The sequence below is a fragment of the Meriones unguiculatus genome, chromosome 21, assembly GCF_030254825.1.
Source record: "Meriones unguiculatus strain TT.TT164.6M chromosome 21, Bangor_MerUng_6.1, whole genome shotgun sequence".
NCBI classification, from domain to species: Eukaryota; Metazoa; Chordata; class Mammalia; order Rodentia; family Muridae; genus Meriones; species Meriones unguiculatus.
In genome coordinates this window covers 56,883,873-56,899,772 of record NC_083368.1, presented here as the reverse complement: position 1 = coordinate 56,899,772, position 15,900 = coordinate 56,883,873, and the positions used below count along the sequence as shown (strand labels likewise).

General features: G+C 47.0%; 1 protein-coding gene across 5 annotated transcripts in view; it reads left to right on the top strand.

Annotated features, from left to right (window-relative positions):
- Tnpo3 (transportin 3) overlaps nucleotides 1-15,900 on the top strand; it is a 72,119-nt gene that overhangs the window by 28,732 nt on the left and 27,487 nt on the right. For 3 of the 5 annotated variants that reach the window (XM_021641282.2, XM_060373898.1, XM_021641284.2), the window contains exons 5-10: nucleotides 1,435-1,578; nucleotides 4,406-4,581; nucleotides 5,481-5,619; nucleotides 11,550-11,696; nucleotides 13,514-13,621; nucleotides 15,113-15,204. In XM_021641282.2, the coding sequence (XP_021496957.1) occupies nucleotides 1,435-1,578; nucleotides 4,406-4,581; nucleotides 5,481-5,619; nucleotides 11,550-11,696; nucleotides 13,514-13,621; nucleotides 15,113-15,204 (806 nt within the window). The remainder of the gene's footprint in view (nucleotides 1-1,434; nucleotides 1,579-4,405; nucleotides 4,582-5,480; nucleotides 5,620-11,549; nucleotides 11,697-13,513; nucleotides 13,622-15,112; nucleotides 15,205-15,900) is intronic. The other 2 variants (XM_021641283.2, XM_060373900.1) reach the window with 1 other exon arrangement.

Below are 15,900 nucleotides of genomic sequence, written 5' to 3'. Positions count from 1 at the left end.
AACTTTGATATCTGTCGATTATAGGCAATGAATTCAGAGGCATTATTTTGGAATGGAACTAATTCTGGAAGTCCAGCTGCCAGATTTTAGATCTGGTGTTTTCCTTCATGTTTCTTGAACCTCGTGGCAGTTGTGATGTTTTTAGCCTGCTGCCTGTAATCTCTCTTGAGATATTGTTTTCTAGAAGTTGCTTTATGCTTTTACTTTGACTAAAGCTCAGATAGAGGCAGTGGTGAGTTTTAGTCTGACTTATGTCTTATAAAAACCCTCCTTTTACTACTGGGAATTGAACCTAAGGTATCTGCGCATGCTAAGCTACTGAGCAATTTGCTTTTAAAGATTTCTTTCTATCTGTAAATCTTCCAGGTGTTTTGCCTATAGTTGTGTCTGTATGCCATGTGCACGCCTGGTCCTCTTTGAGGCTGAAGAGGCAGTGGATACTGTGGGACTGGAGTGACAGATGCTTGAGAGCCACTCTAGGTGCTGGGAATGGACCCTGGGTCCTCTGCAAGGCCAGCAAATGTTCTTCACTGCTGAACCATCTTTGCACAATCCCTTCCCCCAACAATTATTTATTACTTTTGTGTCTGTGTTTGTGCTTCTGTGACTCCACTCCAGTGCCATGGCACATATGAGAACGGAGGACGGCCTGAAGGACTCTGTCTTCTCCCTTCACTGTGTGGGTTCCAGGGATTAACCAGTCATGTTAGGGGGCAAAGCAAGTTTTCCTGCTAATCCATCTCTTGCCACCATGTTTTTGTTCTTGAGTCTGGCCGACCCACTGGCTGAGCAAGGCTGCGGGAAGCCAGCAAGCCCCAGGCACCCAGGGAAGACTCTCCCCTTTCCCAGCACTGTGATTACAGATGCACCTCCAAGCCTGGCTGGGTGGCTGCTGCAGATTCAGGCTCAGGCCTTACACTTGAGCACAAGCGCTTTACTGACTGAGCCGCTTGCAGCCCCTTAGTGTGAGTTTTTATGTGGGGATAAAAAGTGGGATACTTTACGAAGTTGTGTGGATAAGAGTACGTTAGCACATAAGCAGGAACTAAGAACCTGTGGTGGCGTTCAGGACGCTGTTTATCTGTGTTGACACCCCTGGCTGCCCCGGAACTCGCTCTGCAGCCAGGCTGGCCTCTGAACTCACAGAGATGCTGGGATGAAAGGTGTGTGCCACCACCCAGTGAACCTTAGTTATTGTTAATGTCTGTTTGGGGATCTTCAGCATCTCAGGACCTCAGTGTCCCCATTATAAAGAGGAGATGATACACACTGTAGCACTTTACTGGCAATTATGTGGTAACTGGCACCACTGTAGCAGTCGCGCCTACAAAGAATTTACGTGTGCTGGGTTCTGCTGTCATTATGGCCATGGTGCTTCTAATAGTGACTTAATGTAAAGATGGATGTTTTTAACTATATTTTTCTTCTCTTTAGATGACATGTGTAGAAAAAGCAGGAACTGATGAGAAGATGTTTATGAAGGTCTTCCGCTGTTTGGGAAGTTGGTTTAACTTGGGAGTTCTCGATAGTAACTTCATGGCTAACAATAAGTTATTAGCACTTCTGTTTGAGGTTTTGGTAAGTAAGGCTGTGCCTGCCATTGTCATTTTAATAACCGACCTTCTGGGTTAGTTTGTTTGAGGGTTTGTTTGGTTTGAGAGAAAAATTTTGTCTGAATAACAAAGAGTTGAACTTGATGGCACATGCCTATAATCTTGGCACATGAGAGCTAGATAGGAAGATGAGTAGAAGTTCAAAGTCATCCTTAGCTAACTAGCCAATTTGAAGCAAACCCGGGCTAAAGAACCTCCCATCTTAGTGGGGGAGAAAGCCGAGTGGAGATGTAGAAGAGCACATGCAGAAGCAAGCATGTGCTTCTGTGCAGATGGCCTACAAAGCTATGTGAGGGCTTCGATTTGCTGGGCGTGGGCACCATTGAGTGCCTAGCATCCTAGACCTGTGCAGGCTTGTGTGGAAGCACTAAATGTTCTTCATTATCTATTTTGTGTATATGTGTTTTCTGTGTGAAGGCACGCACGTACCATACCACCCTTGTGGATGTTAGAGGCCTGTGTTTGGGTCCTCACCATCCGTCTGGTGTTTGAGGCACTCCTGTTGTTTACTGCTGCCCTGCGCACTCCAGGAGAACTGGCCCGCTAGCCCTGTGGAGCCTCTGCTGTCTGTCTGCCATCTCGCCGTGGGGGTGCTTCAGTGCAGCTCTGCAGGGTCTGAGCTGGTTCTCAGGCTTGTGCGGCAGACGCTTTTGCTCCCCAAGCCACCGCCTGCCTTTCTTTTCCTGATAGAATGTCTCTCCTATTGCTACTTTGAGAAGCAGGGGTGGTGCTGGTGGTGGCGGAGGAGAGATGGCGCAATGGTTAAGAGCACAGGCTGCTCTTCCAAAGGACCCAGGTTTGATTCCCAGCACCTCCATGGGAGCTCACAACTGTCTGCCACTCCATTTCTGGGTGATCTGACATACTCTCCTGGCCTCCCTTGGCACCAGACACATGTGCCATGTATATAATGTATGCAGGTAAAACACGCATGCACATATAAATGAATCTTTTTTTAAGATTTATTTATTATTTATACAACATTCTGCCTGCTCACCAGATCTTACTATAGATGGTTATGAGCTACCATGTGGTTGCTGGGAATTGAACTCAGGACCCTTGAAAGAACAGCAAGTGTTCTTAACCTCTGAGCCAGCTCTCTAGCCCTAAAAATGAATCTTAAAGAAATAAAATATTTTTAAAGAGAGCTAAGAACCTATTGGGATGATTTGCATTTGCTAGCTTTCCTAACTTTACCTAAGTAGAGAGAATCTAAGGTCTGTTACTACTGTTGTTAGAGATGGCTCACTAAATTATATGGGTAGATAAGCCTGCAGCATCCCTCCCTGTACTTTGGCTATTGTTCTGAGGCAGAGTCCTCTGTGGCTCAGCCCTGTCTATGTGGCCCAGCTAACCTCCAGGATCTTCCATTCTCCCCGTGAGTGCTGACTTGTGCCCGCCCCGCCTGCGTGGTGGCCCCACCTTGGACCTGCGGATTTGTTTTTAGTTCCTTTTTAGATTTGCTCCTCCCTATGATGCTTATACTTTTTGGATTTTTGTTTGTTTGTTTGTTTGTTTGAGACAGGGTTTCTCTGTGTAGCCCTGGCTGTCCTAGACTCACTTTGTAGACCAGACTAGCCTCGAACTCAGAGACCCACCTGCCTCTGCCTCATAAGTGCTGGGATTACAGGTGTGAGCCACCACACTCAGCCCAACATCTTTTTTTTTTTTTTTTTTTTTTCTTTAAGCCAAGGTCTTACTTAGTCAAAGCTGGCTTGGACCTCACTCTGCCCCATGGTGATCTTGAGTTTGTGGTAATCCTCTGGCCTCATCCTCCCAGAGTTCTTGAATTGTAAGTGTGCTCTACCATACTTAGCAAGAAGCAACATGGTTTCCGTTTTTGATTGACACATTGGTAGGCAGAGCTTTGGTTAGGCTCATTGTTATGTTCTTCAAGTTTTCCAATGCTGTGTTCTCACACACGAGCATGCAGCTTGTGAGTGAGAAATTGGGAGACCTGGCCGTTTCAGCGCTATGTCTCGTCTTCAACCCAGAAGTTTTAAGAACCTCTGCTTAGCTTTGGCATTCTGAGATCTTACTTTGGCTGAGATCTCAACCTTTTGGAGTTGTTGAGCCCTTTCATTTTAAGTAGTGCTTAAAAAAGAATGGACTTCAGGATAAGACTAGGGCAGAAGCACACAGTGCCCTATGCAGAAAATCGTATACACAGAAGCCCGGGGATAATCTGCTAACTGCCGGGCATGGGCCACACACATATGATCCCAGTTCTCCAGAGAGTGAGACATAGACCACAGTGTTTCCAAGAAAGGCTAGCTACAATCAAGTTATTAAAAACAGAAGAGATCTGGTGTGGTGGTATAATAGCTTTCATCCCAATACTTTGGACCTCTGAGTTTGAGTTTGAATACTGAATTCCATCCCAGCCAAGGCTACACAGTGAGACCCTGTCACCAATAATAATAATAATAATAAGAAGAAGAAGAAGAAATGAATCTGATTGGGGGATAAAGACGTCATTTCCTTGGCATGTCTGGAAATAGAAGCAGGATAAGGAAGAACTTGTCTTGGCCCACAGTTACAGGGCTGTTCGTAGTAAACTGTCAGGCAGCCAGACATGGGAACACATGGTGTGCATCTCTGTAGTCTTACACTGTAGGCAGAGTCGGGAGGAACAAGAGGCTAGCTTCTGCTACATAGTGACTTTCAGAGCAGCAGACTACGGGACACCCTGTCTCATAAGACAAACAAAAAATAATTTTCAGAAGAAGCTTGTAATTGTTTTCCTTGGACTACATTGATTCTGATTTTTGCTTCTGTATTCTGTTTCCCAGCAACAGGATAAGACTTCCTCTAACCTACACGAAGCTGCTTCAGACTGTGTGTGCTCGGCTCTCTATGCCATTGAGAATGTGGAGACTAACTTGCCGTTAGCCATGCAGCTTTTCCAGGGAGTCCTGACTTTGGAGACTGCCTACCATATGTCTGTGGCCCGGGAAGATCTAGACAAGTGAGTCATTGCTCAAGTCTGGAGCTCTGGGTTCCCTGCAGCCTGGTGCTTTTTCAGATCTTTGTAGTTCATCTATCATTTCTTGTTCTCTGACGGTAAATGGGAAGCACATGTGTCGATGGCACATGCCTGCATCTGGAGTGGAAACTTGGTGTAAGAGAGAGGAGCACCACCACTTCCTGACTGTATCGGCTTTTTACACTTAGAATGAGAAGACTACAGGAAGTAGGCGTAAACTTTAACACATCTGGCGTCGGGCCTGGAGAGATGGCTCTGCAGTTAGGAATGCGTGCTGCTCCTCCAGGGGGCTTTGGCTTTTAGCATCCACATTGGCCCCGCACAGCTGGCTGGGAGTCCAGCTGCAGGGAGTCCAGTGCCTTCTGTGCGCTCGTGTATCCACATGTGCGTACTGTACCCACACAGGTACAAGTCTAACAGCCACAGCTGAGATGATGGGAATGATTTAAAATACCTCATGGGGAATTTTAAAATCTTACTTTGTTCTTTAATTGTGTGTATTTGTGTGCACATGAATGCAGGCATGCTGGAAAAGCAGGCATTGGATCCCCTGGAGCTGGAGTTGGAGAAGGTTGTGAGCCACCTGGTGAGGTGCTGGAAATCAAGCCTTCCAGCAGGCAGGTGCTCCTCACTCCCGAGCCATCGCTCCAGCACCTGAATTTGACATTTTTATTCACAAATGTAACAGAGAATACAGTGGGCTTGCTATCTCATGCTCTTCTGTGCAGGTGTGAGCGACCTGAGCACAGGCGTTTGCCACAGACACCATAACGCCCATGCTGCACACCCACCGAGCGCCCTCAGGCGGGAGCCCTTGTTCATTCGATTGTCCGTGTGTAGGCCCAGATTCTTGACCTGGTACTCTCATTCCACTTCCACAGAGTTCTCAACTACTGCCGCGTCTTCACTGAACTCTGTGAAACTTTCCTGGAAAAAATTGTTTGTACTCCAGGCCAGGGGCTGGGAGACCTGCGGACTTTGGAGCTGCTCCTCATCTGTGCAGGCCACCCTCAGTATGAGGTAAGGTCTGCCGGGTTAGGGCTGCTGGGCTTCAGCCTTGCTTTTGATTCACGGGGCCTGGGACTTGCATCTGATGGGAATTGTTTTTCAACTTTATTATCCGTATATGGGGTTGGAGCACAGCACACACGCTCCAGAGTGAATGTGAAACAAGGCAGTGTTGTGCAGTCAGCTCTCTCCTGCTGCTGTGTTGGTTCAAGTACCTTTACCCAGTGAGCCAGCTTACTGACCCCATACGTGGGATTGTTTTGTTTTGTTTTTCAGGACAGGGTTTCTCTGTGTAGCCCTGGCTGTCCTGGACTCACTCTGTAGACCAGGCTGGCCTCGACCTCATAGATCTGCCTGCCTCATCTTCCCAGAATGCTGGGTTCACAAGAGTGCACCACCATGCCCAGCTCATAAACTTGAGATATTTTAAGAATTGGGTGTGGGTTGCTGTTTTGTATTCTTTTCTGTTTTCTTACTTGATTGTCAAGGTTGACTGTTGGTACCCCGGAGTATCTATCAGAAAGAAAACTATTTGTTACCTTTCCACTGTGCACCCCCACCTCTCCCACCCCCCAAGATATCTACAGAGCTAGTTCCAGGACAGCCAAGGCTATACAGAGAAATTCTGTCTTAAACAAACAAACAAACAAACAAACAAATAATTCTTAACGGAGCATGGTGGCATGTGTCTTTAATCGCAGCACTCAGGAAGCAAAGGCCAGGAGGATCTCCAGGAGATTGAGGCCAACATGGGCTACATTGTGAGCACCAGGCTAGCCTGGGCTATATTTACCAAAATAATGATATTCTTTACTCTCCTTCACCTACCCCTTCTGGTGCTAGGATCTCTCTCAGGGCCTTGCACATGTTAGGCAAGTTGGTACCACCAAGCTACATCCCAGCCAGCCCTTGCATTTGTTTGTTTTTTGTTGCGCTTTGTCTGTAGACCAAGTGGATTCGTGGCTGGCGGGCTGGCCTGGCTTTGTCTCCCAGGTGCTCAGACAACAGCCGTGTGCTACTGTGACCAGCTTATAAATTTTCTAGATTTTAGGGGTTGGAGAGAGAGATCAGTGGTTAAACTGGCTGTTCTTCCCAAGGACCCGTTAGTACAGCTATGGCTCTAGTCCAGCACCCTTTTCTGGGCTCTGTGCGCACTGCGCACACAGTGGGCTCTGTGCGCAGACACACGTGGGCTGACAGCCGTACAGATCACATAAAGATAAGCAAGAAATGGAGACCTTTTCCTCGAGTTTTAGAAAGCTCCTTATCTATTTAAGAAGCTCTACCTCCTGCGTATCACTTAAGTAATTAAGGAAAGTTGTCTTAGTAGCTGTGAGCACACACTGCTCTTCGGAGGACCTGAGCTCAGTTTCCAACGCCCACGTCTATTGGTTTACAACCACCTGTAACTCAGCACCAATAGGAGCTAATACCTCTGACATCTTTGGGCACCCGCACTCATGTGTACTCATTTCTCCCTTTCTCCCCAACCCCTACATAGTAAAAATAAGCCTTTAAATCGAGTTTACTTTAAAAGAAAAAAAAAAAAAATAGCTAGGCTGTCTTGGCACATGCCTTGAATCCCAGCACTCAGGAGAAAGAGGCAGGCAGATCTTTGAGTTCCAGGCCAGCCAGAACTTCACAAAGGAACCCAGTCTCAAAAGGAAAGATAAAGAAGTGCTCTTGGTTTGGCATCGTTTCAAACAGCTTTCCTTTGGATCCGTAGTGGAAAGGAGCAACAATAGGCCCGTTTTCTGTGCTTGCTCTTTCTCGTTCCTGTGGTCCTTGTCCATAGATTCTCCCAAGGAGTCTAGATTGGGTAAATCCAGGACATCAGAGCCTGCGTGTTAGTGGTCACTTCTGAAGTGGCACTGTCTGGAAGCTGGCTGGGGCTGAACTTCCGGTTTGCTTCAGCCATCGTTCATGTTCATGAAAACAGCCACGTGAGGGCTGGACTTGAGCAGGAGAGGCAGGAGAGGCAGGAGAGCGGGTGTTGAAGCTAGCCTTGACTACATAAGACTTGTCTCAGGAAGTGGGGGGCAAGTGTTTAAAATCCCGTGTGGTACAGTTGGCTCACCTGGGAAGAAATACTGTGATAGGAGCAGAAATTTAGGGAAACTGTGCCTTAGAAGCTTTGTGTTCTCCATAGAACCTAATATGCTCTGGGAAAAGTTTTCCCAAATATAAATAGAGAGTGCAAAGCCAGTCGTGGAAGGGGGCAAAGCCAGCCGTGGAGGGGGGCAAAGCCAGCCGTGGAAGGGGGCAAAGCCAGTCGTGGAGGGGGCAAAGCCAGCCGTGGAGGGGGGCAAAGCCAGTCGTGGAGGGGGGCAAAGCCAGTCGTGGAGGGGGGCAAAGCCAGTCGTGGAGGGGGCGTTGGGAGCACTTTGGGAAGGCGCTTAAGAGGTAGCATGACGGGTCCCTCCCTAAGGCAAGGTGGCTCCTCACTGACTGTAAACATTGTGGGCGAGTGTAGCCCTACCCCTGTAGGCAAGGTGGCTCCTCACTGACTGTAAACATTGTGGGCGAGTGTAGCCCTACCCTAAGGCAAGGTGGCTCCTCACTGACTGTAAACATTGTGGGCGAGTGTAGCCCTACCCTAAGGCAAGGTGGCTCCTCACTGACTGTAAACATTGTGGGCGAGTGTAGCCCTACCCCTGTAGGCAAGGTGGCTCCTCACTGACTGTAAACATTGTGGGCGAGTGTAGCCCTACCCTAAGGCAAGGTGGCTCCTCACTGACTGTAAACATTGTGGGCGAGTGTAGCCCTACCCTAAGGCAAGGTGGCTCCTCACTGACTGTAAACATTGTGGGCGAGTGTAGCCCTACCCTAAGGCAAGGTGGCTCCTCGCTGACTGTGAACATTGTGGGCGAGTGTAGCCCTACCCTAAGGCAAGGTGGCTCCTCACTGACTGTAAACATTGTGGGCGAGTGTAGCCCTACCCTAAGGCAAGGTGGCTCCTCGCTGACTGTGAACATTGTGGGCGAGTGTAGCCCTACCCTAAGGCAAGGTGGCTCCTCACTGACTGTAAACATTGTGGGCGAGTGTAGCCCTACCCTAAGGCAAGGTGGCTCCTCACTGACTGTAAACATTGTGGGCGAGTGTAGCCCTACCCTAAGGCAAGGTGGCTCCTCACTGACTGTAAACATTGTGGGCGAGTGTAGCCCTACCCTAAGGCAAGGTGGCTCCTCACTGACTGTAAACATTGTGGGCGAGTGTAGCCCTACCCTAAGGCAAGGTGGCTCCTCACTGACTGTAAACATTGTGGGCGAGTGTAGCCCTACCCTAAGGCAAGGTGGCTCCTCACTGACTGTAAACATTGTGGGCGAGTGTAGCCCTACCCTAAGGCAAGGTGGCTCCTCACTGACTGTAAACATTGTGGGCGAGTGTAGCCCTACCCTAAGGCAAGGTGGCTCCTCACTGACTGTGAACATTGTGGGCGAGTGTAGCCCTACCCTAAGGCAAGGTGGCTCCTCACTGACTGTGAACATTGTGGGCGAGTGTAGCCCTACCCTAAGGCAAGGTGGCTCCTCGCTGACTGTAAACATTGTGGGCGAGTGTAGCCCTACCCTAAGGCAAGGTGGCTCCTCACTGACTGTAAACATTGTGGGCGAGTGTAGCCCTACCCTAAGGCAAGGTGGCTCCTCACTGACTGTAAACATTGTGGGCGAGTGTAGCCCTACCCTAAGGCAAGGTGGCTCCTCACTGACTGTAAACATTGTGGGCGAGTGTAGCCCTACCCTAAGGCAAGGTGGCTCCTCACTGACTGTAAACATTGTGGGCGAGTGTAGCCCTACCCTAAGGCAAGGTGGCTCCTCACTGACTGTAAACATTGTGGGCGAGTGTAGCCCTACCCTAAGGCAAGGTGGCTCCTCACTGACTGTAAACATTGTGGGCGAGTGTAGCCCTACCCTAAGGCAAGGTGGCTCCTCACTGACTGTAAACATTGTGGGCGAGTGTAGCCCTACCCTAAGGCAAGGTGGCTCCTCACTGACTGTAAACATTGTGGGCGAGTGTAGCCCTACCCTAAGGCAAGGTGGCTCCTCACTGACTGTAAACATTGTGGGCGAGTGTAGCCCTACCCTAAGGCAAGGTGGCTCCTCACTGACTGTAAACATTGTGGGCGAGTGTAGCCCTACCCCTGTAGGCAAGGTGGCTCCTCACTGACTGTAAACATTGTGGGCGAGTGTAGCCCTACCCTAAGGCAAGGTGGCTCCTCACTGACTGTAAACATTGTGGGCGAGTGTAGCCCTACCCTAAGGCAAGGTGGCTCCTCACTGACTGTAAACATTGTGGGCGAGTGTAGCCCTACCCTAAGGCAAGGTGGCTCCTCACTGACTGTAAACATTGTGGGCGAGTGTAGCCCTACCCTAAGGCAAGGTGGCTCCTCACTGACTGTAAACATTGTGGGCGAGTGTAGCCCTACCCTAAGGCAAGGTGGCTCCTCACTGACTGTAAACATTGTGGGCGAGTGTAGCCCTACCCTAAGGCAAGGTGGCTCCTCACTGACTGTAAACATTGTGGGCGAGTGTAGCCCTACCCTAAGGCAAGGTGGCTCCTCGCTGACTGCAAACATTGTGGGCGAGTGTAGCCCTACCCCTGTAGGCAAGGTGGCTCCTCGCTGACTGTAAACATTGTGGGCGAGTGTAGCCCTACCCTAAGGCAAGGTGGCTCCTCGCTGACTGTAAACATTGTGGGCGAGTGTAGCCCTACCCTAAGGCAAGGTGGCTCCTCGCTGACTGCAAACATTGTGGGCGAGTGTAGCCCTACCCTAAGGCAAGGTGGCTCCTCGCTGACTGTAAACATTGTGGGCGAGTGTAGCCCTACCCTAAGGCAAGGTGGCTCCTCGCTGACTGTAAACATTGTGGGCGAGTGTAGCCCTACCCTAAGGCAAGGTGGCTCCTCGCTGACTGCAAACATTGTGGGCGAGTGTAGCCCTACCCTAAGGCAAGGTGGCTCCTCGCTGACTGTAAACATTGTGGGCGAGTGTAGCCCTACCCTAAGGCAAGGTGGTTCCTCGCTGACTGCAAACATTGTGGGCGAGTGTAGCCCTACCCTAAGGCAAGGTGGCTCCTCGCTGACTGCGAACATTGTGGGCGAGTGTAGCCCTACCCTAAGGCAAGGTGGCTCCTCGCTGACTGTAAACATTGTGGGCGAGTGTAGCCCTACCCTAAGGCAAGGTGGTTCCTCGCTGACTGTAAACATTGTGGGCGAGTGTAGCCCTACCCTAAGGCAAGGTGGTTCCTCGCTGACTGCGAACATTGTGGGCGAGTGTAGCCCTACCCTAAGGCAAGGTGGTTCCTCGCTGACTGCAAACATTGTGGGCGAGTGTAGCCCTACCCCTGTAGGCAAGGTGGCTCCTCGCTGACTGTAAACATTGTGGGCGAGTGTAGCCCTACCCCTGTAGGCAAGGTGGCTCCTCGCTGACTGCAAACATTGTGGGCGAGTGTAGCCCTACCCTAAGGCAAGGTGGCCCCTCGCTGACTGCAAACATTGTGGGCGAGTGTAGCCCTGCCCCTGTAGGCAAGGTGGCTCCTCGCTGACTGTAAACATTGTGGGCGAGTGTAGCCCTACCCCTGTAGGCAAGGTGGCTCCTCGCTGACTGCAAACATTGTGGGCGAGTGTAGCCCTACCCCTGTAGGCAAGGTGGCTCCTCACTGACTGTGAACATTGTGGGCGAGTGTAGCCCTACCCTAAGGCAAGGTGGCTCCTCACTGACTGTGAACATTGTGGGCGAGTGTAGCCCTACCCCTGTAGGCAAGGTGGCTCCTCACTGACTGCAAACATTGTGGGCGAGTGTAGCCCTACCCCTGTAGGCAAGGTGGCTCCTCGCTGACTGTGAACATTGTGGGCGAGTGTAGCCCTGGGTGGCGAGTAGCAACGGAGCCGTTGTTTTCTCTGCTCCTTTTCTGTACAAATAAACCATCCCCTTTCTTCCCTAACAGGTAGTAGAAATTTCCTTTAACTTTTGGTACCGACTAGGAGAACATTTGTACAAAACCAATGATGAGGTTATTCACAGCATCTTCAAAGCGTACATTCAGAGGCTGCTTCATGCCTTGGCTCGACACTGCCAGTTAGAACCAGACCATGTGAGTTCCTTTTTCTCCTTTAAATCTCCACCTGTTAGTCCTAGCCTGAAAAACTGGGGGGGGGGGGAGGAGGGGAGGAGAATAGGCGGTAGACCCAACAATTGTCAAGATTTTTTCACTTCTGTTTACAGTGAAGAAATCGCTACTAGTATAATAAAATTAGGCCTGTGTAGGCATAGTGCTCCTGTGGAGCCAGTAATGGCTTACCTAGGAATTTGCTGTAAATGATGTTATAAAAGAATAGGTATTGTTTTGTACAAAGCAGAGAGTGCATGTTATATGTGTAGAAAATGATTAACTATGTCCAGCAACCTAAGCTTCTGTAGTTATCACTTCTATCGGCATGAGTGGTAAAAATTGGAGTGTCACATTCTGTACTCTTTGCTTGAGCTTTTTTGTTTTCTTGTGATGTTAGGGACTAAATCTGGGCCTTGATCATGCCAAGCCTGTGCTCATGCTGAGCCACATTCCATGTCCTTGGTGGTTTGCTTCGTTTTTTGTTTTGTTGTGCTTTGAGACAGGGTCCGCTGTGCAGTGCTGGCTAGCCTAGAATTCCTGTTGAGATCAGACAGGCCTCCAGCTCAAGTGGTCCACCGGCCTCTGCCTGCCAGGTGGACTAAAGGCAGGTGCCACCACACCTGGCCTCATCCTTGGTTTGGTTTGGTATGTAGTGAAGACAGTTTTAAAGCTAGTCCCCAGACTCCTGCTTGCTGTGACTGCAGGTGTGCACTAGGTTCACACTTGGCTTTCGATAGTGTGGGTTAGGGCTAGGTAAGAACTAGTAGAAAAACTATGTGAGGACGTTGAGGCTTTTCATCTCCCTGCGTGTGTGCATATTTATTTACTTATAATTTAAAACAGTATCTAGGCATTTGCTTAGAAGAAAACATACAAACACATGAAATAATTCATTGGAAAACTCTTCCACCTTCTCTGCCTGGTTTTTGGGTGGCTTTGGTCTAGGCCCTGGAGTAAAACTTAATTGCTTATAAAATTAAATCTGACCTGCTGAATTTTTCTAAACTAAGGATCCCTAGATGTAATGACATTTTTGCTGGGAATATCCCACATGAGCAGCTCTTGTCTGAGTGGAGTCTCTGCTCTTGTTAGTTCTGTGGCACCAGTTCCCTTGCAAGTAGGTTTTGTTGTTGTTTGTTTGTTGCAAATAGTTTCTTAAACTTGAAAGTTTATAGTACTTTTGGATTTTATTTATTATTTCATCAGGAAGCCCTCACTTGCTCATTATTTTTCCATTTGAGTTTCTTCATCCTAAAAAAAGGAGGCTGAACTAGAGGAACAGTTCTCACTGGTACTGAGGGATGTTTCTAGGAATTCATAACCGAAGATTTGAAGGGTGCCTTTAACTGTCTCAAAATTAATCGGTAACTCTTTTGAGAAGTGCATTGGGATGGGAAGAATTTAGATTTTAAAATTTTTGTTATCTTGTTTTGTTTTAAGATTTTTGAAGAAGAAAGTATCAGATTTATTCAATGTTAAGGAGCTGACCTTTTCTAGATAGGTTTGTAACTTTTACTGCATCTCAACAATCACTTCTCATTGCTGTGATTTTTCTTAGAAGCAAACAAGATGTGTAATTGAACAGCAGAATGGACAAACATAGTCAGACATAACGTGAAGCATTTCTCAGGAAAGTGGGGTGCTCATGCTGACTCAGCAGTGTGCTCACCTTCAGTGTGCGCACAGCCTATGGCTTTGTACTTTGTTTCCTTGGCATTTGACTGCTGAATGGAATTGGTATAAAGGGCATTGACAGCTTCGGTGACTTTTAACAAATGTTGCATGCTTTTGAATTTCAGGAGGGAGTTCCTGAAGAGACTGATGACTTTGGGGAGTTTCGAATGAGAGTGTCAGACCTGGTGAAGGACTTGATTTTCTTGATTGGATCTATGGAGTGTTTTGCTCAGGTATGTTCATTCTTGGGCCAGTTTTAGTGATCACATTGGTGTGTTTATCTAGCTTCTATATCTCCTGTAAATGTTCCATCTTTTTTTTCCCAAGCTTGGTGGCCAAATGAGATAGTTGATATGTAGGTGCCTAGCACATTGCCTGGCATATAGTAGCAGTGTTCGCTTAGGGCTGATAGAGCAGTTGTAGTGGACAGACAAGTTCAGTTATGGTTTACTCTATTGCTCTTACTGATGAGAGCTGTCCCATGTGTACAGCTGAGAAATATGGAGTCTCCAGGAAACGTGCAGGGATGTGGGCCCACTGGGAAAAATGGGCAGGTTTTCCTGCTTTAGTCCTGGCAACTCTAGTCACATCGAATTTCCACAGTCACAGTTAGAGTCTTGTGCAGTTTCATCCCAGAGGTGGATATACTCATAAAAGAGGCCTAGTCCTATGGTTTCCTGGCGATCAGTGAGTGACCTTTTTCCTTGTAAGCTTGTAGTCATTATCATCATTCCATATCACATTATGTTAGAATTTCGGGTGTTTTTGTATTGCTGGAGCAGACCTTAATGAGCTCTGATGTGACAGTTTGGATGCTGTGTTGTAGCCACAGCAAACTAACTTAAGAAAATGGGAAGACAGGTTCACGTGTAGATAAATGTATGTACAATGTTACCTAGGAAATGTCCATGAATTTGAATCTTCTGCAGAGTTGGAGATTCTTAGGAAGCTAATTCAGTGGACAGATGATCTACACTCAGATTTCAACTTTTTTCTCATGGGCTTTGTATCTTTGACTTCAATTTTGACTTTACAGTTTACAATTTTAAGTTGTCAAGTTAAGTTTACAAATTTATAAACTGTCAATGTTGCCAAGATGTGTTCTTTGGAGCTCCAGGTCCAGAAGATGTTCTTTAGCAAAAATGAAAGAAAGCAAGCTAGCCAAATCATTCATTGAAATTGGGAAATGATATAAAGATCTATATACTACATCAAAAGTTCTGTGATGCCATGCAAGAGAGTTTTTATTTTGCTTTCTTTGTGGCTCTTTTTGACTACAGAAATTTGCTTTCAAAAGAATTGTGCTTGGATATGCTGTTGTGTAGAGCCTTCTAAGCACTTGCTTCAGACTGTAACTGGCATGATGGTTGATGCAGTGATGAACGGTAGAGCAGACGACAGGCAGAGTCTGTGCTCTAAGGAGACCTATTGATCTGCACCTAATACCAGCAGACGTTAATGTTTCATTTCTTTCATAGTATCCGTTTTCTGGGCCACATGATAATCTTGATAAACTCTTGGGGTTCTAATACATTTATTTTAGGTACTAAAGCAGTCACGTCTAGTGAGGATACGAAACGTGAAAGTACTGTTCTTGGCTGGCTCTGAGCAATAACTGGGTTTAGAAACAAGAGTTGGATTTCTTTGAACTAATATTTTTTTGTTTTATGTTTGGAATTCTGTTTTTTCTTTAATGGATCCATAATCCACCTCTTCTTCTCTAGTTGTATTCTACTCTGAAAGAAGGCAACCCACCCTGGGAGGTGACAGAAGCCGTTCTCTTTATCATGGCTGCTATAGCAAAGAGTGTTGATCCGTGAGTGTCATTAAGCCTTTTGTTGGGAACTCTTAAAATATCAAGAGAAAGGAGATTTATACCATGTTTCTCTATGCTATATTGCTGGAAAGTCTTACAACTTCTATGCTGCTCTCTGGCCTTCCAGCTTCAGTCTAGTGCAGGGTAGCCTGCATTGCTGTGCAGTATTTTAATTAGTTCCTAGAGTTAATTTTTTTTACTTTTGATGCTAGGAATTTTTACTGAGGTTTTTTTTTTTTTTTCCCTTCAGTGTCTCCTTTGTGCCAGTGGGTGTGATCAAGGAATTTGTTAGAGTGTTAAATTGTCAGTATTTGCTTAAAAACAATAGGATAGGTATTAATTTGGGTCTCCTGTTTTTGTGACCTTGGATAAGTTATCCTTAAGATGTTTAATTAGATTGTTCTCTTTCTCTGTCTTAAGGAATCTATAGTTTCAGAAGCAGAGCATTGGTACCATTTCACCTAAAAGAATAGATAATCTAAATGACAGATGTTACTTTTGATATTGCCATTGAGAAATTTTAAATTATTTAAATTTGAATTATGATTGTTTAGCATGAAAAGTTAACTTTATGACAGGGTTTTTAAACAGTTTGTGTCCTGAGTTTATACATTGATGTAATAACCTTGTCATGTTCTGTTGGATTTTGATCAGCTGCTTATATTCTAACTGTTTAGGACCTTGATTGGAAAGATG